General features: G+C 34.2%; 1 protein-coding gene across 5 annotated transcripts in view; it reads left to right on the top strand.

Moving 5' to 3' along the window:
• Sh (Potassium voltage-gated channel protein Shaker) overlaps positions 1–19,711 on the top strand; it is a 338,900-nt gene that overhangs the window by 68,220 nt on the left and 250,969 nt on the right. For 2 of the 5 annotated variants that reach the window (XM_089105494.1, XM_089105498.1), the window contains exon 1: positions 9,839–10,116. The exons of the other annotated variants lie outside the window; for them this stretch is intronic. In XM_089105494.1, the coding sequence (XP_088961620.1) occupies positions 9,941–10,116 (176 nt within the window). In that variant the 5' untranslated portion in view covers positions 9,839–9,940. Of the gene's footprint in view, positions 1–9,838; positions 10,117–19,711 lie in introns of those variants that run through there. 5 annotated transcript variants of the gene reach the window in all.

The raw sequence follows: 19,711 nt of genomic DNA, 5'->3' as shown, positions 1-19,711 counted from the left end.
AAAAAACATGTTTGTTCAACTTAAAGTAAGGAGCAATATTAAAACTTAAAACAGATATAAATTATTACGTATATAAAGGGGGTTGCCCGCTCCTACTACCTCGTTCTTTACGCTAAAGTTTGGATTTTGTTTAGATTCTTTAAGAGTGACTCTTGAAGCACAAGGTTCGCTTAATTAGAATAATAATAATATTTTTTAAAAGTATTAAAAAACTTTAGCGTGAAGAGTGAGGTGTTAAGGAGGGGGTAACCCCCCAATGTACGTAATAGTTTCTGTTCGTTTCAAGTTTTAATGTTGCTCCTTAATTTCAGTTGAAACACTTGTTTTTTTGTTTAATAAAATTACCGACACGCTAACAGAAGCCCTTATTAGCGTGATGACCTTTATTAAAAAAACAGAATTAGGATTTTCTGTGATTTGATTAAAATAAAGCAAAACACATTAGGGCGTATCCTCTCAGTGCATTTCATTTCGTAAAAAGGATCGGAATTTTTATTATTCCTGTGAAAATACACAATAGCTGAGAATATGGAGAGAATAGTCTAGAGTTTTAAGTAAACATAGCGCACACATCAAATGTGTTTCTTCCGTTACTCTTGTTTGGCTGGCAATGTTAAAGGGACCAGAGGCCAATGTTAAAGGGGGATAAATGGCGACTGTGATTGGACTTTATGGATGTGATCCTGATTATAGACCAGCAAGGTATGATGTCATAACTTTAGCAGGGGGGATAAGTTTCTTAACCATGTTACTTTTTATTTCTAAATAGATTACTAATACCAGGTGCTCCAAAAAGATGTACTTTTAAAAGTCTTATAAAGTCAAGCGCTAGTACAAAGATAGTGCAATTAGCTAAGTACATACCTACGGACAGTGTCAAAAACAAAGACTGTCTATCTGATTAAAATGGTCCAATATTAAGATATATATTACATATATATTAATATATTTTGTCATAAGGTAGGCCTATATATTGTTATTGGTGAACTTGAATTGATTTGAATTTATTGAAAAAAAATAAAGATATAATTATTTAACAAAATCTATAGTATTTTACATTCAACAAAAGCAACAAACACAAAAACAAAAAACAAAAAAAAAACAAATACATCCATCATTATTTAGATAGCACACTCACATCACAAACCCAAATAATCCCCCCCCCCCAAAAAAAATATTTTAAGCTAGGCAGGGGAGAAATACATGATTACACAAATAAACAGGAGACTCAATCCGGAGACATCAACGCCATTGAAGACTGGGATAATCTTAATTATTCGCATTAAATCTTAATTATATCTTAATCTTAATTATTGGTATAAAGTATATAGTGTTTTTTTCCATCTCTCTTGGTTTTGTTGGATTGGTGAAAAGTTCCCTTTTTACATGTGACTCTGTGTCTAGACTGTTATTGTGTCTACAGGTTGTACACAGTAGTGGATCCAGGGGAGGGGCAATCGCCCCCCTTGGCTTGGGCAAAAAGTTCTATCATTAGATTTTTTGTGACTTAATTGCTATAGATAGATAGATAGATAGATAGATATTTATTGCAATAAAAGCCGCTTTGGGCCATGGCAAAAAAAATAGAAAATCATAAAAAATAATAGCACATGATTATAACACTCATAGCAAAGTATAGTAACCAACATAACAAAAACAACGCAAAATTACAAAACAAAACAATAACATAATAAAGCACACAATACCATTAAACTAACGTACGTAGATAGATGTATGTTACATCTATCAAGGGCCATGACTGCAAAAAATAACAAACAAGAAATCAACTTACACAGATACAACAATAATTTCAACACTCACCCCACCCCCTTTACAAAAATCTATCTCTATGTGACATACCCAATTTTATATATTTTGCTATCATTCTTATTGTCCCATAATTTTTTGATCTCATTACTGAAACCAACCACTCGCTTGTCCCCACATTATCAAAAAATAATTCTTTCCTTAAATCCTGTAATTCGGGACAAAGGGCCATGAAGTGAAGCAGATCCTCACCATTTTCTCCACACATAGGGCATGAGTAAGGACCGTCGGTTACCCTCACCTTCCCTAAATATTTCCTCCTTTCTCCAAGTGCTGGAAAATTACCCCTCCCTTATATTAGAAAATTACCCCTCCATTTAATTTCTTCACTATTAAACCCGCTTTAAAATAAATATCATATCCCCAGACCTCCTTCCATTGCTGGTAAACGCCGAGGGACACCGAGGCTGCGACTTCACACTGCCATTTCTGAATTTCTTGATTTTCAAGCACATCGTTTATTAATTTTGCTAAATTTTCTACTACCAGTCCTATCCTCTTCCCTTCATTCCAAGCACCCGATAACCCGCAACTTTTTAAGATTGATTTCACATCGGACGCCCATGAACATTTCCTTCTATCCTGCAACACGTCCAGATATGCTGCATTTACTAACCTATTATTCTGTAAACCAATCACCTTTTCCCAGTATCCTATCATTCTAACTAACCTTTTTACCCTCAATTAAAACAATCCTAGATCACCCTTTAACACCAGACTATTAGAGATTATAATGGCCATAGACTATGGCCGTATCCCTGATTTTTTTCGGGGGGGGGGGGGTTCAAAAAACTTAAGAAACACCAGAAATTTGTTTATATTCATTTTTGTTCCGTTTTTAAGAGTCGGGTGAACATGTCGGGGGGAGGGGTAAAACCCCGCCACCCTTCCCTCTAGGTACGGCCTTGGTCATAGCGTGTACTTTTTTTGAAGACAGTAAAAGATAGAAGGGTAGTTTTCACTGTCTTGATTAAAAGTTTCGCTCGTTAGTTATATGCTCAATTTGCTTAATAAGGATTCCCAAATAGTCATTTCCAAGTGATGAACCAACCCACTGAAGGGTTTGGGGGCTACAATCTACAATTAAAAGAAAAATATGACAAAGAGCATCGGGTTGTATCGGGTTGTATATAATTTGTAGTTTGTCTGTACTGTTTGTCTTTTGGTGAAGGGCAATTATCCAGTCTTTATTCTCTATGCAGTATTTATTCTCGTACATAGCACTAATCACTTTAATGTATTTGTCTGGTATACCATACAAGGATAAAACCTTCACTAAAGCTCTTCTTTCAACAGAGTCGAACGCTTGCTCATAATCTATAAAACTGAGGACCAAAGGTGTTTAAAAACTCAGGCACTTCTCAATTATTAACCTAAGAGTGAAAATTAGGTCGACACATCCTCTACCCTTTCTAAAGCTGCACTGTTCTTCTCTTAAAACTTTGTCTACGGCATCTCTCAGTCTAAAAAGTATCCTATTACTAAGTAATTTACTACCTACAGAGACCAGACTAATCCCTCGAAAATTACCACACTCACTTTTATCACCTTTCTTATGAAGTGGCTTAATTAAAGTTTTCCTAAAATCGTTAGGAAATCGTTAGGTACTTCCTCTTTCCCAAAAATCATATTCATAATCTTCAGTAACTTATTTCTAACCTCAGAGCCACCATATTTGGGAAACTCATTTACCACCCTATCAGCACCTGGAGCCTTATTATTTTTTAGTCTTTTTAGTAATGTCGCTAATTCCTCCTTACAAAACAAATCTTCCTTCACATCCAAGATATCATAAACTTTTTCATTTTCCTTTATATCTCTTCCTTCAACTCTATCTCGGCTAAGCAAATTCTCAAAATGATCGGCCCATCTCTCTTTAGTTTTTTCCTTATCGCTAATTGCGACCCCATTCCTATCTTTAACTGGGCCAAGTCCGCATTGACTACTCCCTCTCAATTTGTTAACATAACACAACAATATATTACTATTATGCCGTCTAGCTGCATCTTCCAGATCCTCGGCAATTTTATCCATGGCCTCATTTCACACCTCCTTAGTGCATATTTTAATGCTTTCTCCACTTTCTTTACATTCATTTTGTTTTAATATGATCTATCACTAAGGTAATTCTTGTACAAGTCCTCTCTCCTTTCTATCAAACATAAAGCTTTTTCACTAATATTCTTAGCTGCAGTTCTAGCTTTCTTCCCTAAGACACCTTCAGCAATTTCACAAAATATTTTTCTAAAATTATTCCAACCATCTTCCACATTATCAAATTTTAAACTCTCAAGTTTAGTATTCAACTGTTCCTGGAAAGTTTCTTTCAAATTCTTATCCTGGAGTCTACCAAATCATAACTTCCCGGGAGGTAGTTACCCTTCCGAAATTTCCGCTTTAAATTAACCCTTGGCACTACTAGATGGTGATCTTTACTCTTAACATCAATAACAGCACTCCTATATACCCTAGTATCTTGTATTGATCCTGCCAGTCTTTGGTTTACATTTGAATAATAGGTAATGATAGCTGTCTTGCCATCACGCGAATAACATAATATCTTATGAACCCTTTACTGACCAAACACACCGTATTGGTTATAACTAGATTATTATATCTAAAAAATTGCAAAAGTCTGTATCTCTTAGTGTTTCCTTTTCCTACACCAGATTTACCTAGGCTAGGGTACCATCTATCCCTATTTCTACCAACCTGGGCGTTAAAATCTCCCAGTAAAAACATCATATTTCTACCTGGAACCCTGTCTGTTTGCTTCTGTAACTGTAAATAAAATTCATCTGAGTCACTAGTGATACTGATACTGATACTCTAAACTTTTTAGTCATAAAATGAGCAATTAGTATTCTATTATTAATACCTTCCCAGCCTAAAAGACTTAGCAGCTTCCTTATTCATCATGAGCCCTACTCCCTGTCTATGTAACCCATCCTTCCTACCTGAGTAAAAAAATTCTATATCACCTAATTTCATACTTCCTACCCCTGGGATATGAGTTTCTGAAACTCCTAATAAATCCAGTTCGAATCGTCTGAATTCGTCAGTCAAAATGTCGATACGATAGTCATTTTTTAACATCGTAACATTCCAAGTTTCAATTTTCATGTTCTTTAAATGACTGAAATTATTTTCGCCTTAGGAAAAGCAACGATCCTGGATACCAGTGCAGGACAGGGATCACATATCTTCTCAAGTCTACACCGAAGTGCTTAAGCCGGCTTAGAACCGGACAGCAAGAAGTCCCTGGGACCTCCATGAATGGGGGCTTTGTGCAATCCTGGGCCCATCTTGGTCAAAACATGGTTTTCAGCATTTGGCGATGCTCTTCATCAACAAGAGTCGAAATCCTAAACAGATATTCTCAAGCCTATTAATCTGACTCGTTATATATTCATGCCTACAAATATTATGCTACCATGGGGAGGCAGTCCAAAATAAATAAATTAGCTAGGAAGAGGTTTTTCAGCCCAAAGACGCCCACTGCTATGCCACATAGCAGCAGGAAAAGCAAGAAAGGGCTGAAGTAAAATCTTCAGACTTAGAATCTTGCTTTGAAGCCGAAGAAATAGAATCTTTATGTTGTAATAATCTCATTTCCAAACTCTGGTTAGTACGTCCCACATATGAGCTTCCGCAAGTACATGGGATCTGATAAACTCCACTTTGTTGCCCCAATAAAGTTAGATCCTTCCCAGAACTTAGAAAACTACCCAAAGTATTATTACTCTTTAAAGCTACCCTTAGACCATTGCTTTGTAAAATTCTTTTAAGTTTTTCACTTAGCCCGGGTACATATGGTAAGGAACAAAAAACATCCTTCTCCCGAGTTGTGGGGAGACCAGAGTTTGGAAATGAGATTATTACAACATAAAGATTCTATTTCTTCGGCTTCAAAGCAAGATTCTAAGTCTGAAGATTTTACTTCAGCCCTTTCAGAACATATTTTTAATTTTCCAGACCATTTTATTTTGTTCGAGAATGTCTCTTTGATTTCTAGGGATCGGGGTTTAAAGCAAAATTTTCGTGAAACTCTTGAAATAAAGAAAATCTTATTCAAGAATATTGCTTTCAATCGGGATACAGGTGAATATGGGCTGAACTCTATCTATGATAATTTATTAAAATCTGACAGAGTAAAGTTCAATTCACCCAATGTAGTTGACCTCTGTCCAAATGTTATATCATTGAACGCTAATGAACCGAATCCAAGAAGGTCAAAGAGGCTAGCTTCCGCCTTTGCGTTGAAAAGAATTAGAGATTTAAACAATATGTAGTTTTATTTGATTTAGTATATGAACTTTTGTTTTAATTTTTTTTAGTTTAGTTTTACTACTGATGACTAATACTGATACTACTGAGTTTAGTTTTACTATGAACTACTACTACTACTACTACTACTACTACTACTACCATCGAGCTAAATCAAAAGAGTTCAAGAGTATCAAGGTTGTCAAAAGGGGCTACCTGCAATATCACATTAATGACTGAAAATTTCAGGGAATGTTGAACTAAAAATTATAGAATTTGTGTGTATTCTGACGCTCAAAATGGCGTTTCTGCAATTTATTAGGAATCAACAAGGGCATTGACTTGAAACTTCCAGACAGTATTTGGGGGTGGGGTGTTGCACAAAATCAAAACACAACAAATGTATCCGGATTGTCAAAGGGCTTATCTATATTGGTCCCATGAATGGCTATGGGTTTTAAGCTAAAACTTTCAGAGAATGCTAGGGGGTATGTTAAACTAACTTAAAAGAAACTATTCGCATCCAGGTCGTCAAAACAACCTATGTTTAGGTTGTCAAAATGGTATGTCTGCAATATCTTAGAAATAGTTAAGGGTATTAATTTGAAGCTTTCAGAGTATTTGAGGGGGGTTTCGAACTTAATCAAAATACACTATGTGTATCTCGGCTGTCGAAAGAGCTTATCAGAAATATGTCAGGAACGGCTAGTAGTATTTAGTTGAAACCTCCATAGAATGTTGAGGGGGGTGTTAAACTAAATTAAAAGTTAAACTAATTCTAATTAACTTTTAACTTTCAGAAAGTATTGAGAGGGATGACGGACTCATTTAAAAAACATTGTGTCCGTCCAGGTTGTCAGATTAACATCTTTTCCATACCACACTTAAATGGTCAGTTCAAAGTCGCAAATTAAAGAGTTTAAAGAGAAAGAAATAAAACGACCTGATCGATGCCTCTTATATATATTTATTTAATCCTTAAAATGAACTTAAAATTAAACAAACAAATATTGATACAAACAGGATTTTGGCTATTGTCCCCCTCCGTAACCATAAGTCTTTTAAAAACTATTGCATCGTTTGCACTTTACTGAAAATAAAATATATTTTAAATATATTCTTATGATTAAAAAAAAATGAAAAAATTTCATTGAAAAAATACTGTTAAATAGAACCTGGTATTTCTGAGAATTACAGGAATTAATATTGTAGTATATATAACACTAAGTTTATTTTCATTAGTTATTTCCAGTCATGTTAATTATCATATTGATTTATTTTTTTCTTTTTATCGATGTTTTGAAAAATTAAACCAGTCTATGCACAAAATACGTATATATTTCAATAAAACACTAATGAGTGTTTAGGAGGTTTATATTTAGAGGGGAAGGTAGTTGAACTGTTGTTTATATTAATTTTGTTCGCTTTGATTTTGAGTTGAGTACTCGTTTCGTTTTTTACCCGTCTTAGGATTTATTTATTCATCTATATCAGCATAAGTCATCTTTATCTTTGATATAATTATTCATTTCAATTTCGGTGCGTTTTGGGTTTCATTTGTTCTTTGAAGGTAATTTATGGTCATTTTGTATTTGAATTATTATAATACTTTATTTCGGGTGGTATCAAGTTTTAATACGGGTCTTTGTTTTTTATTGAAAAATTTTTTTTCGTTTTTTTAGCTATTAGTTTAACATAGTATTATCAGTGTATACACTTTCAGCAGTCTATTTTTAAAGATTAACTAAAAAAACAAGTATTTTTCAACTGAAAGTGAGGAGTAATAAAACTGAAAACAAACAAAAATTAAATTTATACATTAGAGGTGCTACCCAACGTTCATCCCTGGCTTTACACATCAGCAAAAAAGTTTTTAAAAATATTTTTATTAAAATTCAACGACCCTTGTATTTGTGCAGTCTTTCTTAAAGAATTGCGACAAAAATTTAAAAATGACAAAAGGTCGCGCTTTACCGTAAAGAGCGAGTATTTAAGAAGGGTTAGCCCCCCTCTTATACGGAATAATTTCTGTCCCTTTTAAGTTTTAGTGTTGCTGCTTACTTTCAATTAAAAAAACTTTTCTGTTATTTAATTTATGACTGTTTATTTTCAAATCATTGTTTCCGCCCCCATATAATATTTCCTTCGGAAAATTCCTCCAGAAAACTTTTTTCCCAATGAAAATTTCTCCCCAAGGAAAATCTTCCTGTGCAGAAAATTCCCATACGTTATATTTCCCAATAACATATACTACATGTCAGCAGTGGTCAAATTACGTTACTTACAGCCCTTTCTCTAGGAGCTATGGGAGCCTTATCATAACCAAAGCCATAGTTTTTTGACCTTTCACCTATGGTGAATGAAATCGCTATCTTAAAATTTTGATTGGATGTCTTTGGGGGAGAAACGGGCATGAGAGGGGGGCTAGATGCCCTTCAGTATTTTTGGTTGCTTAAAAATGGTGCCAGAACTTTTGATTTCCCTTCGAATAAGCCCTCTTTGGAACTTTTAAGACCATTGATTCGATACGATCACATCTGGAAAAAAACAACAGCAAAAAACAAATAAACACACATTCGTGACCTTTCTTCTGGCCAAAAACAACAACAGAATTCTACATTTTTGTAGATAGAAGCTTGAAACCTCTGCTGTAGGATTTTCTGACATGCTGAATCTGATGGTGTCATTTACATTAAGATCGCCTGTCTTATTTGGAGTGTTTTTTCTTTTTTCTTGAAGTTCAGATAACTTTTCTCAGGCTTGTAGCTTTTGGTGGGTAACATTGAACTTAACGAATTTTATATATTCAGAATCAGCATAAAAAAACTAATTCTGTTGATGCATCAATTGCTGTCAAACTTCTGCTTTTTAGAGTTTTGGTTACTATTTGGCCGAGTCATTCCCTAATTTCAGTTAGTTACCACAAACTGTTTGATACTTGCGTGGCTAATACTATGTATAAATATATATAAATATATATATATATATATATATATATATATATATATATATATATATATATATATATATATATATATATATATATATATATATATATATATATATATATATATATATATATATATATATATATATATATATATATATATATATATATATATATATATATATATATATATATATATATATATATATATATATATATATATATATATATATATATATATATATATATATATATATATATATATATATATATATATATATATATATATATATATATATATATATATATATATATATATATATATATATATATATATATATATAGGCCTATAGTGTGCGCAACATGATATGAATTTGAGTTCTACATTTGGTTTTAATATACGTTTCTTCCTTAAATATGTAAAAAGATACATATTTATAGAAAGAAAAATAAGGTTTTATTATGTTATAGTCTTAACATAACGAACAAAAATAAAAACACTAACCACTGGTCGTGATGTTTCTCTGATTTAATTTCTGACAGAGTAAAAAGGGAAAAAAAGGCTTTCTCAGCGTACAAGTCTCAGAGCAGATCAATGGCCGCAAAGATTTGTCATATTCCCCTTCTGGAAAGCGCGCTGTTGTCCCGAGTTCCCCCTGTAGCTAGAACTAAATTATCCCAGTTAGGGAAAGACTTTCTCCTTAGAAAACCTGTGAAAGAAAGGAATATTATGAAATCCTTCTCCTATGTTTTGTACAAAAATTGCGCCAAATTCAAATGATTTAGACGTGCCTTTGGTAGACAAAATCAACCGGTAAAGTGTATGGTGAAAAAAGGGGACTCTCGCCTATACCCAAGAGGCAGAGTCCCCGTCCAGTTTCGATAGTTAGTATAAAATCAATGTCACCACCTCCACATTTTAGAACTCCTAGCCCCATATCAGCAAAGAGTGTTCAGGTGTGTACACCATCACCTAAGAGGTCTGTCTCTGTGGCAACATCTCCAAAAAAGTCAAGACTGGTTTCCTCTTTAGAAGGATCGTATATTTACGGAAGTTCTAATGTGCAGGCTGGGAGGTGAGATCACAGGTTAATTATTATGAATGCTGATTTAGAAATTTGCCTGGTTCATATATGTCTAAGTGATATGGTTCAAGTTCCATTTTTTTTAAGCTTTTATGTGTTACAACCTAAGGACAGGGGTGAATCTCCAGTACTTTTATCGGGGGTGAAGAGGGGTCCATATCCGGATAGTCAAAGGGAATGGGATGTATACTAATTTTCTCCTTCACATTATCGGGGGGGGGGGGGCAACTGCCCCCCTGGCTACCCCCAAACGACGCCCCTGCCTAAGGATATATGTATATATATTATCGTCTTGTTTTCTTCTTGTGGTTTTTTCCTCTTCCCCCTTGCAGGCTTTTTGAAAATACTTCAAATAGTTGTAGTTAAAACACTCTCTGGAATTAGATAGTCCTTTGATTAATTACCAAGATCATACGAGAAACTACTGGGAGCCTTCCTTTCCCTCCGCCAGGATTTTTTTTTTGGAGGGGGTGGTGGAGGATTATATTCTGATAAAAAGTTAATTTTTTTTTATTGTGCAAAATATAGGAAAGGTACACTTTTGGTACGTTTTAAGAAATGCGTTTTAATCCCTTCTTCCGTCCCACAACAAAATTAAGCTATTAAGTATGACTTTTACATAATTAAAGACTTTTATGACTTTTACGTCAAATCTACTATCAGGCAATAGTTCGTAGTCACGTAATAGTGCTAAATAATAATACCAATTTTAAATTTTTCTGTTTTTTGGCGACCCTTATTTTCAATGTATAAATATTCTAGTCGATCGTAAGAAAAAAATAACAACTCTGATTTAAAAAAAAAATCAAAATTTATCATCATGCTCGATCTCCCCCAAAAAGCTTTTTTTGTGCACACTGCACAAAAAGTTTTTTTTATGCACAATTTTATTCACACAGCCTAGATGTGTGGCGAAAACGGTAAGGCGGTATAAGTGTTGAGTGGTAAGGTGCAAATCACTTGCAAGGCCGTACCCAGAGGCGCGGGAGGAGGGTTTGAGCCCTCCCACCCCCGAAATGTTTGTTTGACTCGTAAAAACGAGACAAAAATGGATATAAACAAATTTTGATGCATTTTTTGAGTTTTTTGTGTAACCCCCCCCCTCCCCCGAAAAAATATTTGAGTAAAACCCCCTCCGAAAAAAAATACAGGCTACGGCCTTGCACATCAGTATATGTATCATGAAAAAGCTGCTTATGCAGTTTGGACATGGTTTCTGTATTGCATTGTTCAGACCCCCAGAACAGCACTGCTACCTAAAATTTTGCGATATTCCAAGACTACTTAAAAAAAAAAATCCCAAAATGTAAAATAATAGCATGTCTTGACCTAATTGATTAGGGTAATAATATATATAAATATATAGTTTCACAAGATCCTAAGCTCGGGAATGACATTCAAAATTTTGAGAAGAGTCTCAAATAATGGCAGCCCTGTTCGGTGTAATTTGATTATGGCAACCGGTGGGGACAACAGGACTTAAAACAGGTTTTAATTAGCCAGACTTAAACTACTCCTAAGTGGTCAGGAAGGATTAGGGAGGAAAGAGTTAATTGTAAGTCGATGTTAGTTTTAAGTGTGGATTTTGTGACCTAACAAGTTTGTAATAGAAGTTTTAGTTTATATCGAAACCTGAGGTATATATTAGAATACACTAAATTAGTTTTACTCCCCTTCCCCCTTTTGTCCCTAGGGAAGTGACTGTAATTTTAAAAGTCAACCAGGTAGTTCAAATTACATTATTTGTCAAAAACTGTGCCAATTTTCAAAAGGTGACAAGGCCAAGGTTTTTTTTTAAGAAGCTTAGCTATCCCTGTTTAAAATAAAATTTTGTATAAATATGTACTTATTAGTTAAACAATTACTATGAAAAATGTTCAGAAGGCTGTACCTCATTCAGAAACAAAGTAGCCCCCTCTCCCCAAGCAGAATCCTGCCTGTATCCCTTTGTCCAGGAAACATCCTCTGTGTTTTGATAGTATGTTTTTGCATCAGGTTTAAAAGATATATAAATCAGGTATGCACTAAGGAGGGGAGGATTCAGGCCCATGTCCCCTTGAACGCTTGATATTATTATGTTTTCCTTACAATTTCCTGCCTATTCCCTAAGACTCACCTATTTTATTTCGTTTCAAAGTTCTACCTCCTCCCTCTTTTGCCTCCTAAGTACCTCCGCAACTCTAAAAAACGCAATTTCGATAGCAATTGATGAATCAAAAGAATGGACTGTCTATGCTGATTCTAAATATATAAAATTTATTAAGTTCAATGTCACCCATCAGAAGCTACCAGTCTGAGGATATTTGCCTGGTTTTTAATTTAGAAAAAAACCACCCACAAAAAGTCAACCGATCTAAATGAAAATCACACAATTAGACTCAGTATATCAGAAAACCCTACGTTTCATGAGGTTTCATGAGGTTTCAAAAACCTAGAGGTTTCATGCTCCTTTTCACAAGCATGCGGAATTTTGTATATTTTTTTTTGGCAAAAGATAGATCACAGATGCGTGTTCGTTTATTTTTTTTCACCCCAGGGTAACTCCATTTTAACGATGTCCCTAGATAAGGGGAGGACTAATTCAAACGGGAGCTCAAAGTTCTAGTGCTCTTTTTAAGTGACCAAAGGGATTTTGACACGGCAAAGTGGCGTTTTCCGGATAGAAAATCTTTGGAACGACTGGGCCGTTCAACTGAATAAGAAGCTTTTTAAAAGCTCTAAAATACTTTAGTATAATGAGTGAGGGGTTGAGGAGGGGACAGTCCCCTCGTATAGGGATTAATTTCTGTTCATTTTAACTTTTAATGTTGCTCCTTGCTTCCAGAGGAAAAAAACTATTTTTTTATCTAATAAGAAGTCAAAAGTGACCACTGTCACAGGAAAAAAAAATAAAATAACATTGCAATCTATCTTTGCAAATAAAATGTGCCTTTGGTCATCAGAGGCAACGGCATATCGTTGCCTATAGTAAAGCCAATAATCCGATTCATTATCATTTTTTTAGAGGAACTTCATATGGAAAGGGTGGTCGTATAAGCTTGGGAGGGGGCTCATTCAATTGGAAATCAGAAGTTCTAGTGCTCTTTTTAAGCGTCAAAAGTGATCAGAGGGCAACAGTTTTGATAAACCAGTTGCTAACCAGTTAAATGGTCATTTGGCCAGAATAATCCGGTCTTTGCCGCCTCTTGATGTAAATAAAACGAACCAAGAGTATCAGAAAATTCCACATGATTGCGTACCTGTACCTACTATTTCTGAGAATCAAGTTTTTGTAAAATAAAGAAACTTAAACGAATTAGTATAACTCCCATAGATATTCCGATTGAACTTATAAAAGTATTTCCTGACAAATTGACTAAGCCACTAACACAAAACTTTTAATTGCATTTCAACTTCTTCAGTTTACCCATAGATATGGAAAACAGGGTATGTTACTCCAATCCCTAAAAAAGATACTGAACTTAATTTCGACGGTGTGAGGCCAATCACTTTGACCCGATTGTTCAGCAAAATGTACGAAAGTTTTGTAGCAAATTGGTAAAAAGCTGAAGGTGAACCCCTACTTGATCCTCATCAGTACGGTAACAGAAAGAATACGTCAACATCCCATTATGTAGTCAGTCTTATTTATGTAGTCATTTATGTATATGTATATATTTATGTATATAGTTATTTATGTATATCAGTCTCATTATGTAGTCAGTTTTATTTTTAAGCATGTTGCTGAGCATGGTAAAAAGCTAAACTTAATAAAAATTGATTTTAAAAAAGGTTGCGATTTGATTGATCATAATATTTCAATTTCTAAGCTTTTAATTGATTTTAGAGTGAATGCTGCTGTTGTGAAAATGATTCAGAATTTTTTAATAAGTAGGTTCCAAACTTTAAAATATAAGAAGTCTTTCTCTGAACCTGAGCCATTTTTGTGGCGTACCTCAAGGTAGTCCTATTCTTTTTCTAGTCATGATCAATGATATTGCTAATGAGTCTGAAGACCGCTGGAAATATGTTGACGACCTTACCCTTGGATAAATTTGTGAAGCAAATGAATGTAGCAAAGCTCAAACTTTAATTGATAACGTTAAGACTAAAGCTTACAGTTCATATATGATTTGACCAGCTTTTCTACCAACTATCTCTGATTCTCTTAAAGTCAGGAAGATTAAACTCTTGGGAGCTATTATTACCAGTGATTTAAAATGGGAAGCAAACACATCTAGTCTAGTAAAATGGGGTAATGCTGTGCTGCAGATGCTCAAGCTTATGTTGAAGCATGGCGCCCCTCCAGATCATCTCCTCCGAATATCTACATCTTTTATTCGCCCAATTCTGGAATATAAAGCTCCTGTATGGCATTTTGGAATGACGTCTGAGCAAAGCGCCAGGTTCGAAAGAGCTCAGAAAAGAGCTCTAATATCAAAGCAGGCAGAAATGTCGTATGAAGAGCTGCTGACAAAGTTTAAAATACAAACTCTAAAAAAAAGAAGGGAGAAACTTTGCATGGATTTCCGAAGAAAATTTCCGATCCATCCAATCCACAAAACCTTTTGTATGTAATTTTTAATAGCTTTACTAGTATGCATGTATTTCACAAGTTTACCTGACATAGGGATACCATATAGATCTTATGGTAGAGGCTCCACTGTGCCGGGTAAAGAAAGTAAAGCCTCGAAACCCATTAAGGTACGTGGTATTTCTTCTGGTGAGCCCTAATGGAAGGCACCACTTGGAAATATTTCACTAGATTTTAGGTGCTTTTGCTTGTATATTTACAACGACTTACATTTATTGATGAAGACTTTGCATGGATTTGGACATTTCTATTTGGTTGATGGTTCGGTTATACTATTTGGTCCTAGGTAGTTGGATAGATGAGTAAGGTCAAAACCTCGTTCAAGTGCACATTTGTCTCAACTGCTGGATTAGGACGACAGTTTTTTTTTTTTTTTTTTTTTTTTTTTTTTTTTTTTTTGCCAAGTAATTACCTCTTAAACATAATAAGAAAAATCAGGAGGATTGATTAGAGTTTTTTTTGTATGTGTAATCATTCGCTTTTTAATGTGACTATACCAAAGAAATTTGGTAGTGCCATGAAGATTTCGGTGAAAATAAAAGTTTATCTATCTAACAAGTCACCCCTCTTTTTCCCATTGCATCCAATCGAAATTTTGAGATAGCCATTTTGCTCAAAATAGTCCAAAGATCAGATAACAATAACTGCACGGTTGACTCAACCACTCAGAGCGTGGGAGCAAGAATTGTAAGCTGTGCCTCAGGGGCATATAAAATTTTTATGGAAGCGGTGGTTGTGTAAAGTTAAATTGAATATTCGATGCATAATGATATTTATTGCTGAAAGCCCATCAGCAAGATTTTTCACTCTATAGGATATTTAGGACCCTGTATAGGGATTTTTATAGAACAATTTTATAAGAGTTAGAAAACTGGTCAGTTCTTTTCAAGAAAGGCATTGTTAAAGAGGAAATGCTGAAAAAAGTTCAATGAGATTATAGTTTATAGTTATAGTTTATAATCAATGAGATTATAGTTCATTGACGGAGAACAGCATGATGTAGTGGTGCAAAGAACTAAGATATGATGCTTTTTTAAAGTTGTAGAGAGACAAGATAGTAACAAGATAGAGAGACATGATAGAGAGACATGAAGTCTCGCATGAAAGATAATAGTGGCTCACACGTACTTATTGTACAACTGACATTGAATGTGGCACTATCGAATGCCATATTGAATTGACAGATACCAATTTCGGTTGTAGTTATAGGATAGAGAGGGATACAAACTGCCTAGTCCCTTTAAGAAAGGTATTACTAAGAAGAAATGCTAGAATAGATATACGTCACAGTTGGAGCTGCAGATTGAGAAACGGAGGAAATATTGGCACGTCGAACCAAGGCTTGACATTTTATTATTTTTGCTTAGAATAATAAGAGATGATGTCTTAGGTTATGTGATAGAGCCAGAAAAAAAATTACATTGGTTTATTTTTCTGACGTCGGTCGTGTCATTATTTAGAGCCAATCAGTATTCTGACGCTTAAGTCAGAAAGAGATGCAAACTACCCCCGTACTTTTACCCGTTGTTATATTTACCAGTTGTTTCCATGAAAAAACTTTAAACCTGCAGAAACCCTTGTTTTTTTGTACGACAAATTATGAACAAGACCATTCCATAGACTTAAATAGTTATTTCTGTAACCATTTGTTCTAAATATATGCTTGTATTTGTCTGAAATCTTCAAGACAAGCCTTTCTTTTATGTTTTTGTTGCAGCCTGTTTCCAATCTCCGTGTATTTCTTTACCGAGTAAAAATACATTTTACTTACAACTACATTCCAAATAAATTGTATTTTCTTCTTGGCGATTTTGAACTCCCCCCCCCATCTTCAAAAAACATATAATTTGTCAAATGCCTCGAAAATGTACATTTTCTATATGCTATTTTCCCTTTCTTTTAAGCTCTCTTTTAACAGAATTAATTTTAAAAAACGTAAAAAATACCTTTTCAATAGAAAGTAAACAACCATGTTAAATATAAAAAGAGTGGGTATACAATTCTGCAATAATTAATTCACTGTTATGAATCAATTTATGAAACCAAAACGAAGTAGAATTAGAACAAATAATAAAATCAAATATAAGAAATAACAGACACTGCTATGGATGAATAAGGGAACTCTAAAACGAACAGAAATGAAGTTGAATAATCAAGCTAAACTTAAGACAAAAAGAACATTATATTCATTTGTTCTTTGCTGAAAACAAAATATATTTTAAACAATTTCCCTTTTAACATTATAAAATCGAAAATTCAAAAATTGGTGAAACTTCTAACAGGTTAAAAGGGACATGCAACGAAAATATTCGTTGAATTTTAATTGAAAATCAAGTATTTTGCAGGCATCAAGACATGGTTAATTTTAGAAAAAGCCGAGACAGATAGTCCGAGTGATTGAGAGGGAAATCTGCGATAAGCCCTTTTTAGGATTGTATAAAAATGATGTTATTTCATTTGTTCATAGACCAGTCTATCTGTCATCCATACATATGTCCTTGCTAGGAGGGGGGTTATCTTCCAATTATTTTGAGCCCTCAAAATAGACACTGTAACTTCCAATTTCTAGTCGATTAAACTCTCCTAAAGTCTTTACAACCCCTCCTTCAACACAAAATGGTTGAGGAAAAAATATTGTCAAGGGAGGCACATGTTTGTTTACCATAAGCAACGCGTGCTGCCTTTGAAATCGACATAATGATAATCACCTAATCTAGAAAAAGAGATAATTATGAAAATGAAGCTAATGACTTTGATTCGAGGGTAACTCTAAACTGAAACCCTTTAATTGATGCAGTAATAAACTTAATGAGCTGATTTGAGTTTCTTCCACTCTTGGTTAAATTATTTTTTTTTAATTTATTTATTTAATAGCAATTATTTACAAAAAATTAACATAAACACACCCCCTTCAAATGCCACAGCATGATATGGAGGAGGGATAACAAAACAAATAAAAAAAAATTATATTTACTGATCTCAAAATTAAAAAATATTAATCTCAGAATACGAACACATAAAAATCTTGGGACTATATTAAAGATTTGAACGATGAGACTGATAGAAAACTAAATAGTTGCGGGTATATTCATTGTTAGTTATATCCGTAGTTCATAACTAATATTAATGCCTTAATCATTCAAACTTTCAGTTAGTTTTATCGTTCGTACCAGCAACATACTTTTGGCTGCATAATATTCCTTCCATTGACCCGAAATCAAACAGTTCGTGGTAACGAACTGTAAGTAAGGAGCGACCCGGCTCAATGGTAACCGAAACTCTAGAATACGGTATTTTGATACAAAAAGATACACCAAAAGAATCAGATTTTAATGCTGATTTCAAATATAAAAGGTTCATCAACTTTAGTCCTACCCATCAAAAGTTACGACATGAGAAAATTTGGCTGATTTTCGAAAAAAGAGGGAAAGACCCCCTAAAAATTACAGAACCTTAATGAAAATCACAACATCATATTCCGCGTATCAGAGAACCCTACTGTAGAGGTTTCAAGCTCCTATCTACAAAAATGTGGAATTTTGCATTTTTCGCCAGAAGAAAGATTACGGGTGCGTGTTTATTTGTTTTTGTTTTTGTTTTTTTCCCAGGGGTGATCGTATCGACCCAGTGGTCCTAGAATATCGTGGAGGGCTCATTGGAATGGAAATTAAAAGTTCTAGTGCCCTTTTTAAGTAACCAGAAAAAAATGGAGGGCAACTAGGCCTCTTCCCAAGCTCATTTTTTTTCCAACGTCACCGGATCAAAATTTTGAGATGGCTATTTTGTTCAGCATGTTCGAAAATATCATAAGTATGTCTTTTACGATGACTTAATCCCCCAAAGTTCCCGGGGGGAGGGCTGAAAGTTATGAACTTTACCCAATGTTAACATCTAGTATTGGTTATTGGGAAGTATACAGACGTTTTCAGGGGAGATTTTTCCTGGTAGTGGGGGGGGGGGTCGGGGGTTATGTGGGAGGATCTTTCCATGAAGGAAGTTTTCATGGGGGAAGGGACATTCCTATGAAGGGGACGCCGGACTTCCCAGCATTATTTAAAAAAAAGATCAGAAATTAAATATAAAAAAACAAGTTTTTCAACTGCAACAGCAGCAACATCAAAACTTTAAACGAACAGAAAATATTACATATATGATTGTGTTCACCCCCTAGTCAATACCTCGCTCTTTAAGCAAAAGACTTTTTAGTACTTCCATAAGAGCTATTTATTCTAATGAACGGCCTTTGTGATTAAGCGGTCATTTTTAAAGAATTGGAACAAAATTCGAACTTTCGCTTAAAAAGCAAGGTATTAACTAGGGGGCGAACCCCCTAATATACGTATTAAAAATATATGAATATAGAAGTTCGTTACGTAAGTTAATTCGTAAGTTACGTATATTTATTACTAATAAAAACGTTCGTAAATAAAATTAAACAAGTTTTGAGAAAGCCATTCAACCAAATAAAAGTAAATTAATGTGCAAATTTTGTTTTAATTATTCATGTACGGTAAGCCAAGATCAAAACCTGCATTTTTTCAAAAATATTCAGAAATTAAATGAAAAAAAAACAAGTTATTTTAACTGAAAGTAAGGAGCGACATTAAAACTTAAAACGAACAGAAATGATTCCGTATATGAAAGAGGCTGTCCCCTCCTCAACGCCTCGCTCTTTACGCTAAAGTTTGACTTTCTCACAACTCTATTTTTTTTTAAACAACGAACAACTTTAGTGTAAAGAGCGAGGCGTTGAGGAGGGGACAGCCTCTTTCATATACGGAATAATTTCTGTTCGTTTTAAGTTTTAATGTCGCTTCTTACTTTCAGTTCAAAAATTTTTTTTTTTTTTAAACGTTTTTTTTATTTAATATATAACAAACACAGGGCTTGTCGGGAACATTTTAATGAATGTTACTGAAGTGGGTCTTTTTGTGTGAAATTGCATCAGTCTGATCATCGAATGATGCAGTTTTATTCACGACTTGACAAGTTTCTCCCACAAGACCACAAAGA

This window comes from Artemia sp. Qi Xiang Cuo, chromosome 19 (genome assembly GCF_049724085.1).
Source record: "Artemia sp. Qi Xiang Cuo chromosome 19, ASM4972408v1, whole genome shotgun sequence".
Classification (NCBI taxonomy): Eukaryota; Metazoa; Arthropoda; class Branchiopoda; order Anostraca; family Artemiidae; genus Artemia; species Artemia sp. Qi Xiang Cuo.
The sequence above is the reverse complement of the archived record's forward strand: the minus strand, read 5'-3'. Positions and strand labels throughout refer to the sequence as shown.